At 51.2% G+C, this 23,656-nt stretch overlaps 1 protein-coding gene across 2 annotated transcripts in view; it reads right to left on the reverse strand.

The window, feature by feature from the left end:
• Window positions 1-297: 297 nt before the first annotated feature.
• The window catches only part of TMPRSS13 (transmembrane serine protease 13), a 32,885-nt gene continuing 9,526 nt past the window's right edge, over window positions 298-23,656 (reverse strand). Inside the window, exons 2-14 of one of the 2 annotated variants that reach the window (XM_010812408.3) lie at window positions 21,282-21,516; window positions 20,107-20,211; window positions 17,409-17,447; window positions 17,180-17,302; window positions 16,124-16,253; window positions 14,193-14,285; window positions 13,218-13,261; window positions 12,009-12,171; window positions 10,603-10,775; window positions 5,230-5,328; window positions 2,798-2,940; window positions 2,494-2,646; window positions 298-1,796 (exon numbers count right to left, since the gene is read on the reverse strand). In XM_010812408.3, the coding sequence (XP_010810710.1) occupies window positions 1,770-1,796; window positions 2,494-2,646; window positions 2,798-2,940; window positions 5,230-5,328; window positions 10,603-10,775; window positions 12,009-12,171; window positions 13,218-13,261; window positions 14,193-14,285; window positions 16,124-16,253; window positions 17,180-17,302; window positions 17,409-17,447; window positions 20,107-20,211; window positions 21,282-21,516 (1,527 nt within the window). In that variant the 3' untranslated portion in view covers window positions 298-1,769. The remainder of the gene's footprint in view (window positions 1,797-2,493; window positions 2,647-2,797; window positions 2,941-5,229; window positions 5,329-10,602; window positions 10,776-12,008; window positions 12,172-13,217; window positions 13,262-14,192; window positions 14,286-16,123; window positions 16,254-17,179; window positions 17,303-17,408; window positions 17,448-20,106; window positions 20,212-21,281; window positions 21,517-23,656) is intronic. The other variant, XM_002693003.5, reaches the window with a different exon arrangement.

Consider the following 23,656-nt stretch of genomic DNA (forward strand, 5'->3'; position numbering starts at 1 on the left):
CCTCTCTAGGTGAGGCTGCAGGCTGTGTTCCAGGCACAGTGTCCACACTGAATCACAGCTTCCATCACACTGGGTCATGACCTTGAGTTCCTGAGGACCACTGTTGTTTTTGTACCTCCTGGGCCTGGTACAAGTTCCTAGTACAGGGCAGGCACCAGTATGGTGGGTAAAGGAATAAATAAATGAATCATGATTAAATGAGCAGAACCCAAAGCTGAGGAACCAAAACTAAGAACCAAACTGAGGATGCCTGAGCATCTGGGTAGACAGCCTCAGTTTTCTACCCACGGTACCACTGAAACATCCAATGACAAATTTTTCAGGTCACATAATTTTTATTGTTGAAGATCTGCTGGGGTGCTGTGGACATGAACACGCTGTTCCCAGCCCCAGCCTTGATAACATATCACCAGCCCCCTCAGAACCTTCGGAGCCATGCTAGCCAATCCCAGCTGCTCTTCTAGAACAGTCTATCCCCCAAGCAGCCACCTGCCTGAGCTGGGCTGGGCTGATCTGCTTGGACCCCACTTCTGGGAGTCAGAGCACCACCAGATAGGCCCAAGGGAGGCAGGAGACAGCGGGAGGACCAAGTGCCCCAGAGAAAAGGATGCAGAAGATCCGGGACTTCAGCTGACTCAGAGGCTAAACTCACTGATGCCCAGCCGGAGCGGCAACTCATATTCTTCAGAAAAGCAGTTTGGAGGCAGCCTGGGGACAGAGTCAGCTTTCTCTCTGAGGCAGTTTTCATGGCAACACTGTGTCCCTGAGAAGGTGAAAGACGAGGAAAGCTGAGAAGAAATTCCAAAGTTCCAGGACATCCCTGTGTACCAGAGATGCCCGTCTGCCTGGATTGTCCCAGGCTCTGGGGCCAACAGAGAAGCAGCATCGGTTCCTTCGGATACAGCCCTCGGATACAGCAGCACTGTGGCCGTCTTGGTAATGGATTTGCTTCCCTGAGTATCTCAAAGGGCCCCTTCATCTGGCCCCTTGAGGCCAAGAGCATTCCACGGGATGCCAGGGGGACACAGCTGCCAGGAGTCCCTCGGAGTTCTTGGGGCGATTGAGTGGCTAGCTCTCTTGGCTCCTGGAATTTTGGGAGAACCTTTAAATAATACATTTATTTCTGTTATTGAATATAAAAATGAAATGAAGTTTGCCTCCAACAGCCTGTGACCGAATGAAGACAGTAAGCCCTGTCCTGAGTGGTCAGCGTGCACAGCCATGGCGCGGCCCCTCTCCGCATCCAGCGAGAGGGCTGAGAAGGGGCGGGATGGGCCGAAGGTCAACAGGAATATCTTCCCACTAGAGGCGGTCCAGGCACTCGGTGAAATCTGATACTGTCCCCTGCTGGCGGTGATGGCTGGGCCACAGGGGGCTGCCTGTTCTGGACTAGTCTCCAGTGAGGGTGGGGAAACAAGAATTCCTGACATGGCCTTCCAGACCGTCCCTGGGCTCCGCCTCCTCCATCCGTGATGGACACTTCCGTGTCGGGGAACCCCTCCTGGGGCCCAAACGGTTGTCTTCAGGTGATTTCCAGCCGGGGGTTTGGGAAGAGCTGACAGCTCTCCTGATTTCTGAGGACCGTGGGAGAGCAGTGACACACACATGTAAACATACACACACGTGTGTATTCACAGAGGCAGCAGACAGTGGAGGTGGCAGTAACGATGGTGTCTGGTGGCCTTTAGCCCAGAGGAGGTTGCAAATGGCTCGGTCCCTTTGGCCAGAGTCTTCACGGCGGACTCTGTAAGATGACGCAGGACAGCTGCTTACGATTTCCGGAAGCGCATCTCCCTCTGAGGACGAAAAGAGAGAGAACAGAGTGAAGCTGGGCTGGGTGTGCACAGGACAGGATGCGGGCTCAGAGCCTAAAATTCAGCCCAGCTGCCACGGGGCACTGTCCCTCAGAGAAGAGGGGCAGCCAAGGGGACAAGGTGGAAGCGGTTTCTGAGAGACCCGCCACCCTGGATTTGCAGAGCAACCTTCCCCACCCCTACCCAAGTTCTCTCTGCCTGGGTGGAGAAGGGAAGGGCCGGCACAGCTACAGGAAGGATGGGGGTCCAGGGGAGGCAGCAGCTGGACTGGGTCAGCAGAAGTGGGGTAGACCTCCCCTTCCCGCTGCCCAGCTTCCTGGGAGACCAACCTCCTGCCAGGGAGGGGAGGCCTCCCCAACTCCGTGTGTGATTCACAAGTGGCCATTGCTGGGGAGAGGAGAGGGATCCTGGGGGCTGGCCCCCAGCTTGGTCCCCACCCCTTTCCAACCCTCTGAGCTCTGTTTTGCAGGAGGAAAAGGAGGGGAAGAAGTACAGGCAGCTGGGGTTGGCCAACATTTGACACCTGTCCTGTCCTATCCTGGCAACTTCTGAACACACCCAACAGCAGAGGGGTGCGGAGACCTGGCCAAGACCCTGGGGAAAGGCCAGGCCTGCTTCCAGGCACCCCACCTTGGGGGATCCCCGCCTGCTGGGAACATGCCTCCAGCAGGGCTCTCACCTCCATCTTGCTGTATATCCAGGGGAGCACTTCCGTCACCTTGGTGTACACGCCAGGTTTGTTCCTCTGGCCGCAGCCCGTGCCCCAGCTGGTGACTCCTGCCAGGTACCAGCGGCCGTTCTGCTCACAGACCAGAGGCCCCCCGCTGTCTCCCTGCGAGGGAGCACGCCCATTAGCAGGGTGGGAAAGGTGGCCCTTGAGCAGGAAACGGTGGGCCCCCGACTCTCCCTCCGACTACAGCACCCCAACTTTCCTCCCTTCCGTCTGGGTCCCAGGACTGAGCCCCACGCAGAAGCAAGCCCACCTGGCAGGAGTCTCTGCCTCCTCGCAGGTCCCCCGCGCACATCATCCTCGGGGTAAGGTAGCTGTCGTAGACCAAGTAGTCATTGCACTTCTTGAAATCAATGAGGTTAACCTGCACCTCCCGGAGAAAAGGGGAAGTCCTCTCTTCAGTGTGGTGGGGTGGAGGAGAGAGAGGGTGGGAAGGGAGTGAGACTCCAGGCGGCTTTGAGGCCTTCCAGCTGCCCACCCCAGGCCCCAGACTGGCAACCTCCCAGGCATGGAGGGCACCATTCCCATGGTGGGTCACCCAGGACACAGGAGCACATACAGCCTCACACCAGACACAAATCACTACACAGAACAGAGACACACATGCAGAGACAAACCCACAAGCCTATCAGGCTGCCTGACACGCGCACAATGCTTTTCTGCATTCAAAACAGAAAAGATAGAACGAAAACCCAAAAGAACTTTTCAGTCAACACAATAGATCACTTTATTTGCTTTTGGTAATGATGTGCTTTAAGGAGAGCAGGTGTGATGAACCCACTTACAGAAGGAGAAATTTAGGGCTGAAGAAGGACTTGCCCACAGTCAGAGGTAGCACTGTGGTAAAAAACCCACCTGCCAGTGCGGGAGGCATAAGAGATGCAGGTTTGATCCCTGGGTTGGGAAGATCCCCTGGAGGAATGTGTGGCTACCCACTCCAGTATTCTTGCCTGGAGAATCCCGTGGACAGAGGAGCCTGGTGGGCTACAGTCCATAGGGTTGCAGAGAGTCAGACACGACTGAAGCGACAGAGCAGGCATGCACAGGCACCCAGCTAGTCAGTTAGAGAGCTAAGGTCAGAACAAGGCTGCTCCCAGCCAGTCACTTCATCCCATGAGCAAGGTCTTGACACCTGCCAGTCTCATGAGTCTCACAGCAAGGCCAGCTGACTACCGTGCTTTCCTGCCCAGTATCCACAATCCGACAGAACTGACACCAGACAAGGCCGCCCAGTCATCATGATGAAGTGAGGGAAGACCAAACCACTTTCTAACCTTGTTTCAGCCCAGACAAAAACAAGGTAGGTCACATCACACAAGGACCAAAGGGCCTCCTCTTCCAGCCAGAATGAGCGGCTGCTGCTTCTTCATTTCTTCATCAACTATAGCTTTAGGCTCAGTCTACTGACTCTTTCTAGACGAGGTTAGTAAGATATCTGAATGCTATCCCAAGCACTTGGGAGTCCTATCCCAAGATCACAGGTGAGAGGCTTTGCACCAAGGCCACAGGCATGGAGCCCAGAACCAAGGCCACCTCCAAAACTGATTAAGTCCCATTGTAACCATTGCCAAAAGCCCCCCTGATCATCACCAGCAGGCTTCCGGACCCCAAATTAGGCAAAAATGCCCAGCCCGGTGCTCACCCTATAGCACACTTGCATGCATGCTATCACTTCAGTCATGCCCAACTCTTTGCAACCCTATGGACTGTAGCCCACCAGGCTCCTCTGTCCATGCAAGAATTCCCAGCAAGAATACTGGAGTGGGTTGCCATGCCCTCCTCCAGGGGATGTTCCCAACCCAGGGATTGAACCTGTGTGTGCTGCATTGCCAGAAGACTCTTTACCACTGAACCACCAGGGAAGCCCGGCTTTGATGTATATGTAGGTGTGTATATACACACATTCATATCCAGGCCCATGAATCTATATACCCAAACCTTCATCTAGGTAGACCCTCATCTCAATACCCCTACAAATCACCCCATATACAGAAGCACATGTATAGTTTTTCTGATAAGCAACCTGAGGTGACCTCTAAAAATGGTTCACTATTCACTTGATCGAGAAGACGCCACAAAATTGTGCAAACCAAGAGGTTCAAATCTTCATGTTCACTCTAGGAACACTAACGAAACTGCCCAGGCCATTAAGGGTATGCATATCTGAAAAGCTACCAAGTATCTGAAGGGTGTCACTTTGAAAAAGCAGTGTGTTCCATTCTGTCGTCACAATAATGGAGCTGATACGTGTGCTCAGGTCAAACAGTGGGGCTGGAAAGGATCAGTGGGCCAAGAAGAGTGCTGAGTTTTTACAGCACGTGCTCAAAAATACAGAGAGTAATGATGAACTTAAGGGCTTAGATACAGATTCTCTGGTCATTGAGCACACCCAAGTAAGCAAAGCCTTCAAGATGGAGCACAGGACTTACAGAGCTCATGGTTGAATCAACCCGTACATGAGCTCTCCCTGCCACATGGAGATGATCCTTACTAAAAAAGCGCAGGTTTTCCTAAACCAGAAGAGGAGGTTGCACAGAAGAAAAAGATACTCCAGAAGATACTGAAGAAACAAAAATGGCCTTAAAATAAATGCCACAAAAAAATACAAGTAAAAGAAAAAAGAAAAGAAACACATGTATACAGTCAAACACACACACAACACACAGTCTAGCATCTGCCTCTCACCATCTGTCTCCTTGGTCTTGCCAAAGCCTGTGATCCAGCAGATCTCATTGAGGCCGAAGGTCTGTCCGTGCATGGGGAGGCAGGCAGGGTGGACATGAGCTGCGACAAGACCTCAAGACATCAGTGAAGGGAAGAGGCTGGAGGTTTTGGAGGGGTGCGAGGAGGGACAAGAATACCAACATCCTAGGACATCCTCCTTACCCCTAGAGTGCTCCTGAATCTTTCAAGGCCTTCAATTGACCAGGCAAGAAATTCAATCACTTTATCTTGACCCTCCAGTCTTCAGCGTACTCTCAGAGTCCCCCAGACATTCTGATTTTTCAGTGGTGCCATGTGGGCATATGCATGTGCCTTGGAGTTTCCCTGTGCCAAGCTGATACTGGGTGGCTGAGGGTGTCTCCACTCCAAGAGCGGCTGTCCTCACTGAGTCTCTTCCACACCTGTCCCCCAGAGCAAGGAGCAGTGCCGGCTAAATGCCTGGTATTATTGCCAAGATGTCTCAATGGTGGGTCCTGCTTGGTCTGGAGAGGGCAACCCTGGTTGGCCAGGGCCTGAGGCTCTCCCTCCAGGGTGAGACAACCTCACCAAGTTCGAAGAGCAAACCCCTAGAGGCACAGCCCACTAAACTCCTGCTCACTCGCTCCTGCACTCAGAATCATACAGAAGGTGCTATTGTGCATCAGTACATAAGTTCCCTATGAGGACTAACGTTCCCCTGTGGACTAGAGCACTGACCAGTTTGCAAGTGGAAAAGAGTTAATAGAAAGGATATTTGCTGTTGTTGTTTAGTTGCTTAGTCTGACTCTTTTGCGACCGTATGGATTGTAGCCCGCCAGGATCCTCTGTCCAAGTGATTTCCCAAACAAGAATACTGGAGTGGGTTGCCATTTCCTTCTCAAGGGGATTTTCCCGCCCCAGGGATAAAACCTAAGTCCCCTGCATTACAGGCAAATTCTTTACCCCTGAGCCACTGGGGAAGCCCTAGAGAGGATATTCGCAGTGTTATGCATGCTGCAGCTTCCTGTACCTAGAATTGTGCCTGATACATATAAAGTGCTCCTAGGAAGAAAGGAAGGGAAGGAGGGAAGGAGGAAGGGAGGGAGGGGGCAGAGAGGGAGGGAGGGAGGATAAATGTAAAATTTTTTTCCTATAAACTGGGAGTCTAACACATTTGTCTGCTAGAGTGTAAACAAAAAGTAAATGAAGACATGGCACCAATTACTAACCAAAACCACGAAATACGACTTAAAATAGTCTATGCCTCTGAGAGCATTCCCCCTAAGATCAGGAACAAGACAAGGGTGTCCACTTTCCCCACTATTATTCGACATAGTTCTGGAAGTCCTACCTATAGCAATCAGAGAAGGAAAAGAGATAAAAGGAACCCAGACTGAAAAGAAAAAGTAAATCTCTCAGATGACAGATGACATGATACTGTACATAGAAAACCCTAAAGAGAGTATCAGAAAATTACTAGAGCTAATCAGTGAATTTAGCAAAGTTGCAGGGTACAAAATCAATACACAGAAATCACTTGCATTTCTGTAAACTAACAATGAAAAATCAGAAAGAGAAATTAATGAGTCAGTCTCATTTACTATTGCAACAAAGAGAATTAAATATCTAGGAATAAACTTACCTAAGGAGATGAAAGAACTGTACACAGAAAATTACAAGACACTAATGAAAGAAATCAAAGATGACATAAACAGATGGAGAGATATACCATGTTCCTGGGTAGGAAGAATCAATATTGTGAAAATGACTATATTACCAAATGCAATCTACAGATTCAATGCAATCCCTATCAAATTACCAACGACATTTTTCACAGAACTAGAAAAAAAAAATTCACAATTCATATGGAAACACAAAAGACCCTGAATAGCCAAAGCAGTCTTGAGAAAGAAGAGAAAGAAAGAAGAATGCAGCTGGAGGAATCAAGCTTCCTGACTTAAGATTGTACTACAAAGCTACAGTCATCAAGACAGTATGATACTGGCACAAAAACAGAAATATAGACCAATGGAACAAGATAGGAAGCCCAGAAATAAACCCATGCACCTATGGGAACCTTGTTTTTTATAAAGGAGGCAAGACTATATAATGGGGCAAAGACGGCCTCTTCAATAAATGGTGCTGGGAAAACTGGACAGCTACATGTGAAAGAATGAAATTAGAACACTTCCTAATACCATATACAAAAATAAACTCAAAGTGGATTAAAGACCTAAATGTAAGACCAGAAACTATAAAACTCTTAAAGGAAAACATAGGCAGAGCACTCAATGACATAAATCAAAGCAAGATCCTCTATGACCCACCTCCTAGAGTAATGGAAATAAAAACAAAAATAAACAAGTGGGACCTGATTAACTTAAAAGCTTTTGCACAGCAAAGGAAACTATAAGCAAGGTGAAAAGACAACCCTCAGAATGGGAGAAAATAATAGCAAATGAAACAACTGACAAAGGGTTAATTTCCAAAATATACAAGCAGCTCATACAACCAAATGCCAGAAAAACAAACAACCCAACCCCAAAGTGGGAAAAAAACCTAAACAGACATTTCACCAGAGAAAAAATACAGATGGGTAACAAACACAGGAAAAGATGCTCAACATCACTCATTATTAGAGAAATGCAAATCAAAACTACGAGATATCACCTCACACTGGTCAGAATGGCCATCATCAAAAAGTCTACAAATAGTAAATGCTGGAGAGGGTGTGGAGAAAAGGGAATGTTCTTGCACTGTTGGTGGGAATGTAAATTGATACAGCCACTATGGAAGACAGTATGGAGATTCCTTAAAAAACTAGGAATAAAACCACCATATGAGCCAACAATCCCACTCCTAGGCATATACCCTGAGGAAACCAAAATTGAAAAAGACACATGTATCCCATTGTTCATTACAGCACTATTTACAATAGCTAGAACATGGAAGCAACCTAGATGACCATCAACAGATGAGTGGATAAAGAAGTTGTGGTACATATACACAATAGAATATTACTCAGCCATAAAAAGGAATGCCTTTGAGTCAGTTCTGATGAGGTGGATGAACCTAGAACCTATTATACAGAGTGAAGTGAGTCAGAAAGAGAAAGAGAAATATCATGTTCTAACACATATATACGGAATCTAGAAAAATGGCACTCAAGAATTTACTTACAGGACAGCAATGGAGAAACAGACATAGAGAATAGATTTATGGACATGGGGAGAGGGAAGGAGAGGGTGAGATGCATGGAGAGAGTAACATGGAAACTTACTACCATATGTAAAATAGATAGCCAACAGGGATTTGCTGTATGGCTCAGGAAACTCAAACAGGGGCTCTGTAACAACCTAGAGGGGTGGGATGGGGAGGGAGATGGAAGGGAAGTTCAAAAGGAAGGAGATATACGTATACCTATAGCTGATTCATGTTGAGGTTTGACAGAAAACAACAAAATTCTGTAAAGCAATTATCTTTCAATAAAAAAATTAATTAAAAAAAATAAATAAGAACCTACTGTATCGCAAAAAAAAAAATTAGTCTATACCTATTTTTGAGACATACAGCCTTAAAAACATGTAACACTAGTATATATCTACTTGAGTTTTTTAAGGGGTAATTAAATTTATCAGTGAGTTTTCACAAGCTTTCTCAGCTAGTACAGTGACTTCAAAGTGCTCAGCCTACCAGGCAGTTTAAGAAAATCTGCTCTGATTTCTAAACCAAAAATCAGGGCACATGGTCTGACCATAGGACTACATAAACCCTGATGCTGCTGGGGCTGCTGCTGCTAAGTTGCTTCAGTCGTGTCCGACTCTGTGCGACCCCATGGACTGCAGCCTACCAGGCTCCTCGGTCCATGGGATTTTCCAGGCAAGAGTACTGGGGTGGGGAGCCATTGCCTTCTCCAACATAAACCCTAGCTATGATTTATAATGCTACAAAGATGCTTCTTGACCAGAAGTGGGGAGCAGGAAGGGGTGGCTATCAGAGTCTAGGGAGGGACTGCTGTAGTCTGAAAAGCACATGTAATGCTATAATAAATTTCATTTTACAAGTTATTTAATTGGATTTGGAATATCAGATAATATTAATAGGGGTTTGGGTTGATGCCAAGCGAGGTCCGGACGGTTAGCCAAATGGAGTCTGTGTTTGACAAGATTGGAAAGGCCTATTTTGGTCCTACAGAATGCCTACCCCCTTTTATGTGTGCATAAGGGGCAAGGCACCGGCAGTAGGGCACCCCTCCGCTCACAGAGAGGGCTCACAGCGTGGGCGTGGCCGGAGGTGGGCGTGGCTCTGGGTTGGCCCCACCCAACCGAATCTTGTGTTGGGGATTGGACTCCTCCTCCCCCCACCACTCTGATGAGCTAACTGCTCTGACTCAGGACCAACCCCGCCTCCGCAATTAATGTGCCAGGAAAGGCCAGCTCACAGGCCCAGAGCGCCAGAAAGGCTAGACTAACCAGGAAGCCCTCCAAGGCTTCTGAAAGTCTGTCTAGCCTGCCAAGACTGTTTAGCTGCTCACATCTGTGCCATCGTGCCCCTCTCCCCAGGTGGCCCCTGACATCACATCACTAGCTTCTAAGCGGCTGTTTATGCGTGCCATCAGTCTTGTTCTCTTTGCTGGGGAGCTGCAGAGCCGTTAGGTAGTAGATACACTGTATTTGATACGTGAACAAATGGGCAGATGAAGTAATGAATGAAAACTGATCTCCTGAGAATTTCGGTAGCATTTCCTTTCTGTAGCCCCATTTAGTTCTCAAGGTCTCAGCTCCAACTTTGCAGCAGTTGGCTGTTTGGTTGCATAGGTATGTTGATTGTGTTCGCAACTTCGGTGTTGGCAATGTGCCAGTACAGAGCAGTGTGGGAAGAACGTTGGCCTGCGAAGCAGACCCACCTGGACCCAGTCCTGAAGCTGCTCCTTATTACTTCATGGCCTCAGGGAATTCTCTCTCTCTAAAGGTCTTCTCCTCAAAGGGAAAATGAAGCTAATAATAGTACCTGCTTCACAGGATCTGGTAATGAAGACTATATGAAATTGTAGATGTAAAACACTTACCATGGTGTCTGGCCTCTGTCAAGTGCTGGCTGTACCAGTGAAACAATTCGATTTGTTTATCTTAATGAAGCCCAGAACCTAAACCCTGGCTCTGTCACCAACTTGAAATAGAAGAGGAGTCATTGGGGCAAGTTTATTTCCAATCTCTGGGTCTCAGTCCCCTCAATTATAAGATAGAGTTCCACTGAATGATCTCGAAGACTGACATCTGCCATGCGGAAGCTCTGGACCCTGGGATGGGTTTGTGGATGCTACAAAGTGCAGAGGTTCGGCACCGAGGGGTGCTGGCTGAGCAGGGGCTCACTCACCGGACAGGGTCAGGGGCTTGGAGAGCCGCATGAGGGCGATGTCATAGTCGTCCTGATCATCTGAGTAGTTGCTGTTGATGATGATCTGGGCGACGGAGGCTGACTCGGGCAGGTGGTGCAGATCGTTGGTGCCCACGTACACCTTCCAGCCCTCCAAAATCTTCTCCCGGGTACTGCCAAAGCCACAGAGAGCATGGGCCAGTTACCATCTGGCAGAGGTCTTGGCAACATCTGCTGCACACAAGGAGCTTCAACCAGAGCACCAGCTTGGAGGCAGGAGGATGGATGAAATGACCTCTGGAGGGGGCACTCTATCTTAGCCCAGGGGTCTAGAACAATCCTCTACTTTCAAACAGCTGCTCTGAACTGGTGGTTCTATACCTTACAATAGAAAATGGGGGCTTCCTTGGTGGCTCAGTGGTAAAGCCACCAATGCAGGAGACACAGGTTCAATCCCTGGTCCGGGAAGATCCCACATGCCGAGGAACAATTAAGCCCATGTGCCATATCTGTTGAGCCTGCGCTTTAGAGCCTGGGAACCACAACTCCACACACCACAACTATTGAAGCCCCAACACTGCTCCTCAACAAGAGAAGCCACCTCAATGAGAAGCCCATGCATCGCAACTAGAGAGTAGCCCCGACTTGCGGAAACTAGAGAAAGCCCACGTGCAGCAATGAAGACCCAGCAGAGCCATAAATGAATAAATAGATAACATTTTAAAAATAGAAAATGGGAGGAGATGAGTAAGACTTCTGGGAACACTGGCCCCACTGGCCCCACTGTCTCCTCTGGATGCCACCAAGGATCCAATGAAGTGGACAGAACACATCTCAGTGGTAGTATTCTCAGCGGAAATGGGGCTTTCGACAGGACAAAGTGACCCACTGAAGACTCACTGCTGGGGAAGCCGGTGCCCTTGAGGCCTCGTCTCCCAGCCCTTTCCTGTCCACCAACTCGAAGGACAAGCCTGGCTGGTGACTGTTGAAAGCTGACTGCACTGCCCTGCCCACAGCCCCAGTCCCTCAGTTCCTGGGACAGCATTCCCGATGTCTCCAGCTCCTCTCCTGTAACGTCCAGGTTTTGAAAGCAGACACAAGCCCCAGACCTCTTTATTTCACCCTGTTCTTTAGGGCAGGCTCCCAATTCCTCCCGTCTACCTTCCCCTCTCTCTCCCCTGAAGCCAGCAATGGTATTTTCTCACTCTGCACTGGCTCAGCATAAGTAACCCCAACTCACACTCCCAGGACCGAATCATGGTCCTCACCACACATGTGCCTCCCAGTCCTCGGGGCTAGGCTTACAACCAAAGTCCCCCTCCACAGAGAGAAGTCAGTCTGCCCTCAGCCCTTCCTAGCGTCCAGACCCTCAGCCGCGTCACATCACAGCACCCTAGGGCACTTACATAAAGAAGCAGTGGGCGGCGGTGAGAATCCACTGGGCATCGATCAGCGTGCCCCCACAAATGTGGGTACGGGAGAACTGCAGGCTGACTTGCCATGGCCACTTGCTTTCTGGGGCCCGCGCCCCTCCCACGATCCGCCCGGTCATGGCCCTCAGGCCACAGTCTGGAGAGAAGCAGAAGAGATGAACTATGAAGTCTGCTTTTCTTAGAGCTGCTACCATGCTCCTAGGCCCAGAGAAGCTCAGGCATGAGGGCACCACCCACCCATGGAGGCTGCTTTGCCCACTTAATCTGATTCAGCACAGCTATTTCCTGCCAACACAGAGCTCCCACATGGTAGGTTGGCTTTCTGGGATCATCCAGTAGAAAGTCTGATCCTAGGAAATCCTCTTTCTTCCCACTCATTTGTTGTTCCAATAATTCAACAAATGCTTCCTAAGTACCCCCTGCTTTGGGTGATGTGCCAGGCGTTAGGGTCACAATGGTGAACCTGAGGGCTGCTGTCAAGAGCTTTGGAAAGCAGACCAAGTCTAACACAACCCTGAATTGATGAGCAATGTGATTTGGATGGTTTCAGAATGAAGGAGAAAAGTCCTTCCCATGAGGCACAAGTAGTTGGTGCTCACATGGTTTCTCAGGGGGTCATTTAGTGCTGTTGGGGGCCCTGTGCCCCAGGGGAACATTTCCAAACGTGTTCCAGAGTGAGTCATCCCCTGGAATCATGCACAGAGTTTCCTTTCTCCTTTGAAGGAGGAGAGAGTGTAGAGCCAGCGGTGGTCTGAGGGGCTCTGTCCATAGCACTGTGCCCACTTGCTCAGGGGGGCACCCCACCTGGTCATCATGAGAACACAGCACTCGTGGACTGGTTAACGGTTTGGGCCCTGTGGTCAGACCCAAGATTCAATACCAGCTCTTCACCTACCATGAGCTCTGACATGCTGTCTCAATCCTCTGCCCCCTGCCCAGAATCCAGGACACTTGAATAGTGAGGTTGCTGGGCTGAGCAGAGTCAGAAGAGGAAATGCTGCCCTGAGAGTGTCTATCCAGATGACTTACAGGCACCCTGGCCCTGAAACAGGCCTGCTGCTCAAGCCCCTCTTCCTGGCTCTGATCCGCAGGGTTAGCCCTCTTCCACAGGGACTCCATCCCTCTGTCCCCCGACTCCCACCCCACACTGGCCACAATCCAGGAGGAAGAGCATCTTCTTACGGGAACACTGTAGAGCAACATACTGCTGGGAAGGGCAATCAGACCTGCAGGAGGAGATACAAAAGTTGAGAAAAGGGCACATCAGCCACCGCCTCCAGGAAGCCTTCCATGATTGGCTCCTGCTAAGTTCTATCCTATCCCCTTTGCACAAGAAGATGGAGATTCTGACCTTTCTCCCTCCCAGTAGGACAGACCCTTCCCGTGCTTTCTCTAGAGACAGGGATGGCTTAATGCAAACCAGCCCCACCCTTCTCCCCACCTCCCAGTTTTTCTGTGGCAGATTGCACATACGGGCTAGGTCATGTCTTCTGAACTCATGACTTCACTGTCTCAGCATCTTTCTGCAGCTAAACATGTGGCCCAACTCTCCTCTGACACTTGCTCAATGCCCTACCAGCAATGCAGCACGTGAACCACCCAGCACAAAGCAGGAATCCAGGAGGCAGCTCATTTGCCTTCCTTCCCTCCCCACGCCTTCTTCTCTCACAGCCTGGTTTCTTCTCTCCTCTCCCCAGGGTAAACACTGCTAGCTGGTGGAGCAACACCCCCCAGCCCCCTCCACCCAGTGGCATCGGGATGAGAGCAGCTGCAGTGCAGAGTGACAGATGGTGAGGCCTGGCGGGGAGAGAAGGGTGATGCTCCCCAGATGGGCCTCCCTGCCCCTGACTCCCTGCACCTGGCACTCCCCCTCCCCACTGCCACCCCAGGGATGCTTCTCCCTCTCCACCCTGAGCACCCTCACTGCAGTGGCTTTCAGTCCCAACATCAGGCTGATCAGTGGCCCCAAAGTTTATTCACTATCTTTGGCAACTAGGTAAATTCTTTGGGTGCCCCTGACTTCGAGGTGCTCTGTGCACCAAGTTTTGATGACTTCCAAGTCAGGAGGCAGGTAGTGAACGAAGCTGTTTCTGAGATGCTCTGGACATTTACCAAAGACTCCTGGAGGCAGCAGACAGCCATGCCCACCCCACATACCTATAGGTGCTCTGCTGGATGGTGGAGTTAAATTCGGAGACTGAGAAACTGCTGTCAACATTCCTATTGTCCACTTTGGTTGTCCAGTAAGCACTGCAAGGGAGGAGAGGGGAAAGGAATGAACCACCTTGAGAAAGCGCCCACCCCTGGTCCCCGGGCCTGCATGAGAGTCCCAGCCAGCCCTGCTACAGAGGCCAGAGGCAGTTAAAATCCAATGATCTCAGACCCCACCCACATATTCCACTACTCCCCCCACTAGCCTTACACACTAACCTAGTCGTTTTGAAAATATGGTCCCATCTCTGGGGACAATGTTAGCACTGCCTGGGAATTTGTTACAAATGCAAATCTGGGGGCCCTGTCTCAGACCTGCTGAATCAACAGTTCTGGTTCTGAGTTTTAATAGGCTCTCCAGGTGATCCCGCTGCACTCTGAAGTTTGAGAAACACGGACTGAGCCCTTTCCTATCCGTACTGTGATCCATGGACCCACAGCAGCAGCATCCCCACCCCACGCCCCACGCCTGCCCCCGACCTGCTGAGCCATGCTCTTCATTTTAATAATCTCCATGTTATGGGTTTGCACATTAAAGCCTGAGAACCGTTTGGCTCCTTAGACCAGAATGTGCCTAAGAACCACCCTGGGGTGTCGTTAAGGGTTTGAAATCCTAATTCCAGAGATTTTGATTTCAGGGTGCATTTTAACAAGCACCCCAGGTGATCCTGCTCTGCGTGATCCATGGACTGCTATCTGTGTGGCACTTTGGTGCGTTTCTAGGACATGGGACACCCTTACATGCAAGCTTCCCTTTGCGAGTGCTCTTCCTCCATTGCTCTGCTGACCTCCAAGTGCAGTCACGCACCCTCTCTGTTGTGTGTACATAATGCTTTCCACGTATTCTTTCCATTACACATCACAGAGTGCTGTGATTATTGGTTAAAGCCTCTCTCGCCCACACCATACCAGAGATTGTCCAACAATAGGGATCTTGTCTGGGTGTCTGGCACATAATAAAAACTCAATGAATATTCTTTGCATAAATGACACTGTCTATGGAAGTCCAAGGGAAGTTCACATTTGCATAAGGTCACACAACTCAATGATAAACCATGTCTGTCATCTTCCAACTAGATCACCCAGGTCATCTTTCACAGATGGGAACTCTGAGATGGGGGCAGAGAACTGGTTTTCAGTCCTAGCCCCCAAGCCCTAGTTTTCCAGGTGCTTCTTCTACAGAGAACCCACAGTGAGAACCTTAATAAACCCTCTCCCCAGAACTTCACACACATTAGTGAACCCCTCAAACTACTTGGTTTGAAACCCAGACCAAGAGGGAGTATGGAGGTGACTATGTGGCCAGAAATGGAGGGCTCCTTTAAGCTGGAAGGTCATGGTAAACCCCATTCCCTACTCCCCCTACTAGTACCAGCTTCCTGTTTCAGATCTTTAGAGCCAAAGATGCTAAGGACTTTACCTGGCCACATCTGCCCATCTCACTCTTCATTTGATGAGTCCTAGCTCGAGCTGCAGCTGCTCAGAGTCCACTGAAGGGTTTGCCCAGCCTGAGCTTCTAGTTATCATATGTGAGGAGAAGACAAGACCTGCCCAAATGCACACCCACCTCACAAGGCCACCGCGACCATTGAATGTGCTCGTGGGCATGAGGGTGCTTTGACGCAAAGAACCGTATAGGAGTGCCATCCTGCTCCATATATGCAAATAACTACTTTGGCCTCCTGTAAACAGCTTGCCCCCAGACCTGGGCTCCCCAGGCTACTGTTCCTTTGAATAACTTGAGGGCACTATGAGCTCGTGACCTCAGCCCTGGTCCCCAAGAGTCTTCTTGGTATGAGTGACCCTCAGTAAGCCTGAGATGCCCGTGTGAAAAGTCTGAGACGTCCCTGAAGCGGAGACTGGTGGGGAAGGTGTACCTCTCGAAACCCAGCTGCTGGCAGGTCTTCTGCGAATAGGAGTCATTCCAGCTGTCACTGCAGACAGGAAGCCACTGATGGGAGGATCCAGAGTAGACTTTAAGCAGAGACTTGTCCCAGTCAAACCTCACTGCCGGTCAAGAAAAGGGCAAGGGGGGTCCTCAACACCAGGAGGCTCCAAGCTCTTGAGGAATGAACCGAGTGAGGCTCTGAGATGCTCCTTCCCCAGGCTTCTTGCTGAGGCCTTGCAAACATCTGGGAGCTTGGCCGGGGATAGGATGGCCATCAGCCATGCTCAGAGCCCAAGATGCTCGGTGAGGGCAGAGCCAAGGCAAGGGGTTGGAGCAGAGCAGAGAGCTCTCTGTCCAACAGGACCCAGGAGCCTTTGCTGGGAGAAGGGGTGAGCACTGCCAGGAGGCATCACCCCAAGAGGGCAGTGACGTGCCCAAATAAGAGTGTGACAAAGGGAACCTTGATCCAACTGAGTGCTCACTAGACCTGCGCAGCCACAGATGGATGTGGTTGTGGGCAAGGACACATGAATGCACACGGGTGGAAGGGGCAGGTTATGTACCCACAGACACCCACATCAGGGCTGTACATAGACGACGCTTGTAAAAAACCACTGAGGACACCACTTAAAGAGGTCTTTGTCTCATCTGCGGCTTCATTTACAAACTGACCTTCATGAAACCACAGATGTGGCAGGTCAGAGGTTACCTGCTGGGCAAAGAGAAGGGGTACACGGACAAGGCTTCGGACCCCACACTTGTCTCCAGCTGCAGAGCAGCTCTGCTTTGCTGGCAGCTGTCAGATTTTATTTGAGAAGCACTTATCTTGTCCAATCCACACATTTTGCAAATTAAGAAACTGAAGCCCAGAGAAGGTAAGTGATTCGCCCAAGTCACACTCAAAGCCAGGTTCCAGACCCCAGTCTATTAGGACTAGAACCCAGATCCTCCAGGTCTCTGTCCATCACCTCCCATTTGAGCTGAAACCCAGTTTGCAGCCCCCAGAGTGCACGCACGAACACACGCACACATCCAACCTCCTTACCACAGCCCAGCTCATCACTCTTCAGCTTACAGTCCTCAACTCCATCACAGCGCACAGCGTGACTAGGACAGCTCTCTCTTGGCTCTTTGTAATTGACCCCTGTGTGGCCCCGCCAAAAGTAAACTGGAAAAAAAAAAAAAAAAACATAAAGCAGAAGCTGGGTCATTGCTAGCCCCATAGAGACATGACACAATGCAGCCCAAGGCCCTGGGGGTTCTCAGACACCGACCTGCAATCCCTCTTGGGCTCTGGGGTTCTCGTCCCCCATCTGTATGGAGAGAAAGGCTGCTCAGGAATGCTCTGGAATGTTCCAGAAAGTTCCTGCAAGCAGGACAGCACCAGGCAAACTCAAAAGCAGCCACTCAGAGAGAAAGAGAGAGAGTAAGGGAGGGAGGTATGGAGATGGGTAGTACTCCGGAAGCTCTCCTGCCCTACATGCTGGCCAGAGAGTTGTTCAGAGAAATCCTCCTTTTCAGTATCCCGGAGGCCCCTTCTCAGACCCAGTCCAGCATCCCCAGCATCTCTATGCGCTGCAGGTCGTAGCACACACATCTGCAGCCACTGCCTGCCCCATCTTCTCAGAGGTTGTCCTTCCAGCTTCGAAAGCTCCTAGATTTTCTTCCACCTCCCTCTTCTATAAGCAAGAGCTATCCCCTAGGCTCAGTTCTTGCCCCACTGCTTGTCTCAAGGCCTTTAACTGTCTTCCCAGGGACTTCCCTGGTGGTCCAGCAGTTGGGAATCCACCTGCCAATGCAGGGACACAGGTTCGATCCCTGGTCCAGGAAGATCCCACCTGCCTCAGGGTAACTAAGCCTGTGAGCCACAACTACTGAGCCTGCACACCCTAGAGCCCGTGCTCCAGACCAAGAGAAGCCACGGCAATGAGATGCCTGTGCGCCGCAGCCAGAGAGCAGCCCGCCGCTTGTCTCAACTAGAGAAAGCCCACACACGGAAACAAAGACCCAGCGCAGCCAAAAATAAATAAAAAAGTGTCTTCCCACTCAGCGAGCAACTCTAGGTGGCTGATTCCCGAATGCACAAGTTGGGTTGAAAAGCCGACAGCTTTACAAACCATATGTGAGCATCAGCTCCGCGACTTCCTAAGAGCTCTTTCCATATGGGGAGTTGTCATGCCTCCTGCCTGGAAACTCCTCACCTTGGACGCCTGAGGAAGCCCAGGGTCTGACCCCTTACCCTGCCTCTTGTCTGCAACCTGTTTCTCAGCCCTGACCCCCGCCTCTGTCACTGGCCCCACTATGCTGTCTCACCAGCTGGAGGTCACCCTGTGTGACTGCTCCTCCCTGGTTCAGACACCAGTCCCCTTAACCTGCTGGACTTCTCCTCCTCCTGTGCCCTGGTCTTTCTACCCACGCCCACCCCGGGCACCGAGGCTCCTGGGATCGCCTTGATGTGTAGCAGAGAGCTCTCAGGAGGCGGGGGCTCTAGTCCTGACCGCATTGCTGAGCTACTCAGTGACCACCTCCCCGGGAAGTCCAGAGGTCAGGGGACTTCAGGAAATCCTGTGAAATCATGTTGAGAGCCCCCCTGCCCAGCTTGCCCTCTCACCTCCCCCAGGATTATTTCCTGCTGCTCTCTGTGCACTGCCAGGGGCCTCCCCTGGAGCGTGTGCCCTGTGTGGGGAAGGGAGGGAATAGGGTCGAGCATCCTGGTGGGAGGTTCACATGGAGGCCACGAGGCAGGCTCTGTGCTGACACCTTCATGGGCATTGTCAGGCAGGTGGGGAAACTGAGGCTCAGGAAGTTCATTAACTTAAGTGGCTGAGCCGAGATGCTGCAGCAGGTCTATCTGGTCCTAAAGCTGTACTTGTAACCAGCTACTTCTTTCATGTGATTCTCTTCCTCAAACAGCCCTGCCAGCTGGGTGTTTCCCTGCAGTCGCCCAGCCCGCCCTTCACCGCCCTGAGCAGCCTCTGTAACAGAATCCTCACCCCTCCGCCTGGCACTTCAAGCTCTCTACAACGTGGCCCAGCCGTGCCCAACCCAAGGACAGCCTGCAGGTCCCCAGATGAGTATTCACCCTGGCGAATCGGGTCCTTCCCCATGCCAACTTGCCCATTGGCCCCCCAACACACTTCCTGCAGCCGCTCACCCCGCTTAGATGCCCTGTCAGGAGATCCTCCCCTCCCTGCCATCTTCTGGGTCCTCATCTTCAGGAGCTGTCCCCTGCCTCCGTACCCACACAGCTGTACTCTCTTCCTGATGGTAATACTCAAATCCACTTGGCCTTAATCATTTCCATCTCTGTCTCCCAGGGGACTGTACTCGCCCCGAGGACTGGGGGGTACAGTGGGTACTCCCCTTTGCTTCCCGCTAAGGTTTGCCACTGTGCTGAGCTCAGAGCAGACATCCCAGCAGGGAGTCCTGGCACAGGTCCTGAGTGTCTTTTCAAGAAGAGGGTGTGGATTTCAGGGAGATTGGACCCCTGAACACTTGATCTCATTGACCAAAAATGCCCAAGGGGCCTTTACCTCATCAATGTTTTTAATGCTTGTTTTTTAAATAATTCACATTTTTAGAGTGGGATTTTGTGTCAGGCACTGTGCCATTAGCTCATTTATTCCTCATAACCCAGAGAAATCTTCAGGATATTTTACTAAGCACATGTTAACTTGAATGAATGAATGGATTTAATCCCGTTTGAAGACACAGAAACTGAGCTCAGACTGGTGAACTACTACAGAAGGGACCCACTCCTCGTTCCTCTGACTTTCCACCCTCTCAACCCACCCACCTCCAAGGGGCCTGGAGGTGCCAGGGTTCAAGGCCACTTGTAGGAGCATCCCTCTGTGGACACGGCAGCCGGTGTGTGTTCCCCACTCTTGTCTCCCTGCTGGGTGCCCACATCCCCCAACCCCACTCTACCCTGCAATGACCAGGTGCCAGGCTTGCTCCCTCTGTTAAACTCACATAGGATGATGAGCGACACCACGAGGGCGATGAGAAGGAGGACACATCCGATGAGCAGCAGCCGCTTCTGGCCCTCCTGCCAGGTGAACTTGGGCAAGGTGATACCTAGGATCAGGCCAGCAGCAGGGGAGGGTGAGACTGTGAGAGGGGAGTCCAGCAGGGAGGAGCCGGGGTAGGGAAAGAAGGCTGGTCCAGGAGGACCCAGTTAGGCCCTCTCCACCCAGCATATGGTACATCCCTGCCTGATACCAAGTTCCCTTTTACTTAGCATGTATTATGGGCCTGTTAGGCATTTGTGTGTGGTATCTTATTTAATTCTGACAGCAACTGTGTGAACTGGGCATTATTATACCCATTTTATAGATGGGGAAGCTGAGGTTCAAGGAAGTTAAATGACTTGCTCAGGGTTATTGGTTAGTGAGTGGCAGAACAGGGATTCAAATGAAATGTGTTTGATGCCAAAGGTTTCTATACCAAAGTGCCTCATTGACTCTTCAGAGGGCAAGATGAGCCCCAGATCTGAGATCCTTCTCCAGGCCTGTTTGTACTGGGGCAGACTGAACTCGAGGGCAAGAGGAGGGAAAATTTGGGATGGGGGCAAAAGGGCTGCTTTATTAAGGGCAGAGCCAGTCCCTGAGGCCCATTTGGCATGTCCCCCTATGGGCTGAATCATAATGGCCAGCTTGGGAAGTTGGGGGTGGGGAGTGCCTGCTTGATCAGAATCTCTCCCTTTGTTCCTCCACCCACAGATAGGCCCTTGATCATCGCTGTACTCCCATGTTGACCCCAGCTTCCCTGGCAGACCCTCCAGGGCAGCTCTAGGAAAGAGGCCTGGTTTCTAACCAGGAGCTCTGGCCCTCAAAATCTGCACCTTGACCCAGTATGTGCAGCCTCCCAAGTCATACCTGTTTTGTTGGTCCTGATTTCTTGTGCTTTACCACATTCACCCCAATTTCCCACTGTCTTGGGTTTGTGTGTCATGGTTCCTTTCTGCCCCCACCTCCCCAGGTCCCCCACTGCCCATCCAGACCATCCCCCCTCCTCCCCAGACATTGTCATCCAAGAACAGAGGAGAAGCAGAGAGGGCCCAACTTGGAGATTCACCCCCACTAAACCCCCTCCGCCTTCGGGTGGCTTCCCTGTCCCTCTTGCCTTCCCTGCAGGAGTCCCCTTACCTGGGCTCTCCCTGGCGGCCCTGGCGGCTGGTGTGGGCCCGGCAGGAGATGCATGGACAGGGACAGTCCCCACTGGCGTGGCTCTGACAAGGTACACTCGAGTTGGAGATGATGTTGTGAGTGGTGACATGGTAGACGAGGACCTGCCAGACGATGACCTGGAAGGTGATGCCCGGGCTGCAGGTGCTCGGCCCGGGAATGCCCGGGGTGGAGGCGTCCCTGCCGGGGAGGCATTCTGAAAGCAGATGGAAGGCTGTCCCTCAGGCTACTCCTCTATTAACTCATCCAGCAGTCAGCCCTGCTGACCCAGCAGACAGAGGTCCTGGGGCAGGTGGCTAAGGGGTGAGCAGAGCCCCCAAACAGGGAAGAGAGTGTCTGAGGATGGAATGAAAGCTTAGAGCCTGCTGTCCCCAACTCCCTGTGGTCTCTCCCCTTATAGAGAGGTGGGCAGAGGGCACTAGGCCATCTGCCTAGAGCATGGGGCATCTGCTTTGGCTGTATGTGTCTGTGCTGTGCTGTGCTGTCACTTCAGTCCACCTCTGTGTGATCCTATGGACTGTAGCCCACCAGGCTGCTCTGTCCATGGGATTCTCCAGACAAGAATACTGGAGTGAGTTGCCATGCCCTCCTCCAGGGGCGACATGTGTCTAGGTACCCTCAAAAAAGAGGCTGCTGGACCAGACCTCACTCTGAGCTGGGAGTTACCACCCTTTCTTCCCTCTTCACTCCCTGGCATCCCATCCTTAGATTATAAAACATCATTCTTACTTTGAGCTGTCATCAAAAAGTGTGAGACGCATTGCTTAAGAAAAGCCTTGACCTGCCTCGTTCTCCACTTTTCTCAGTAACAAGGGAACTCATGCACACTCACACACACAAACACATACACACACACACAACAATACAACAGGAGAGGTAGAATGCAGGGGAAGAAGGTGACCAAGGTCCTTAACCTTATTCAGCTATAGGAGAAGTGATTCATTCATTTACATTTAGCACTTTAATCTGTAGTTTCAGAGGACTTAACATGCTTTACATTTATTTACTCACTTGATCTTGAGAAACAACCCTATGAGGAGGGAACTCTGATTATCCCTATTGTGCAGCCAGGGAAACAGAAGCAGAGAGATTGATCAAACTTGGTCAAACTCTCGTGTTTGAGAGCCAGAGCCAGGATGTGAGCCCAGAAAGTTGGGCTCTGAAGGTCACGTTCAACCAGGAGGCTTTGCAGCCTCTCTCAGGAGGGAGGTGAGCATTAAAGCAGCTGCGGCTAGAGCAGGTGATCCACGAACACCAGCGCTGTTCCTCCGTGGAGAGCCTAAGACTTTGGGTGTACTCAATTTGGGACTGGGAGTTGGTGAGCAGCCAGGGCTGATGGAAAGTCTTCGAGCAGCCTCTGGTGGCAGCCACGCCCTGGCCTGTAGAATGCCCAGGCCCTATCACCAGATTAGGCCTCCTCTCTCCTCTCCCTGGCCCCTTACAGAGGTCTCTGCCCTCCTTCGCACCACCTCTGCCTTCTAAGCCCCTGTAGGAGTCCCCAGCACAGCAGGGGGAGCTGGGGGCTAGCCTGGCCTAGGGGGTCACGTCTGCCCCTCATTCTCATTTTTGCTGAACTTTGAACACCAAGGAGGGAACGGGGAGCAGCAGGAAGAAAGGGAGCTGGGACCTGTGCTCAGGGTCCCTGCGCTGGGGGTACAGTCAGCAGGGCTGTGAGGAGGGGATGGGCTCTGGACCTCAGGCACCTCCTTTTCATCTTTCACCGACCGCTGTGCTTAAATGCATTTGACATTACTAGTAAGCAGCCCAGTTACTAAAAAGTTCTGCTTATCAGAACATCAGACTCAAGTCAACACTATCAAGCCTACCAGACAGGGTTAGTTTTTTTTAAACTCCATCTTCTAAGAGTCAGAGGTAACGGATTTAGTTACTTCTTTGTTTTTCTGGAGGCTGTGAGATGAATCCAAGAAGGAATGTCACGTCCCTGACTGTACTCAGCTTCCCAGGGGCAGGGACCAGGAGTGACTATCCCAGGAGTCACCAGTCACTGGGGTTCACTGACAGATGTGGGTAAGTACACGTGGTCCAGATGCCCCAGCCAGCAGAGCAGCAACACACGCGTGTGTGTTTAGGGACGTGAAGAGCACCTGCAGCAGCTGCTGACCCAGGTGAACCAGAGCTCAAATTTCCCTCCTACCCCCGTTCTAGAGCTCCACAGAACAAAGACAGGTTATGCCCCCGGAAGCCTCAAGGGCAACAGGACAGGAGTCGGAGCAGGGAGAGGAGGTGAGAATATGTGTGAATGTACAATGCCTCTATTCACAGCACTGGCTTTGGTGCCAGGCAGACCTGGGCCCCAATCCTAGGTCTCACCCGAG

The sequence above is a fragment of the Bos taurus genome, chromosome 15 (assembly GCF_002263795.3).
Source record: "Bos taurus isolate L1 Dominette 01449 registration number 42190680 breed Hereford chromosome 15, ARS-UCD2.0, whole genome shotgun sequence".
NCBI lineage: Eukaryota > Metazoa > Chordata > Mammalia > Artiodactyla > Bovidae > Bos > Bos taurus.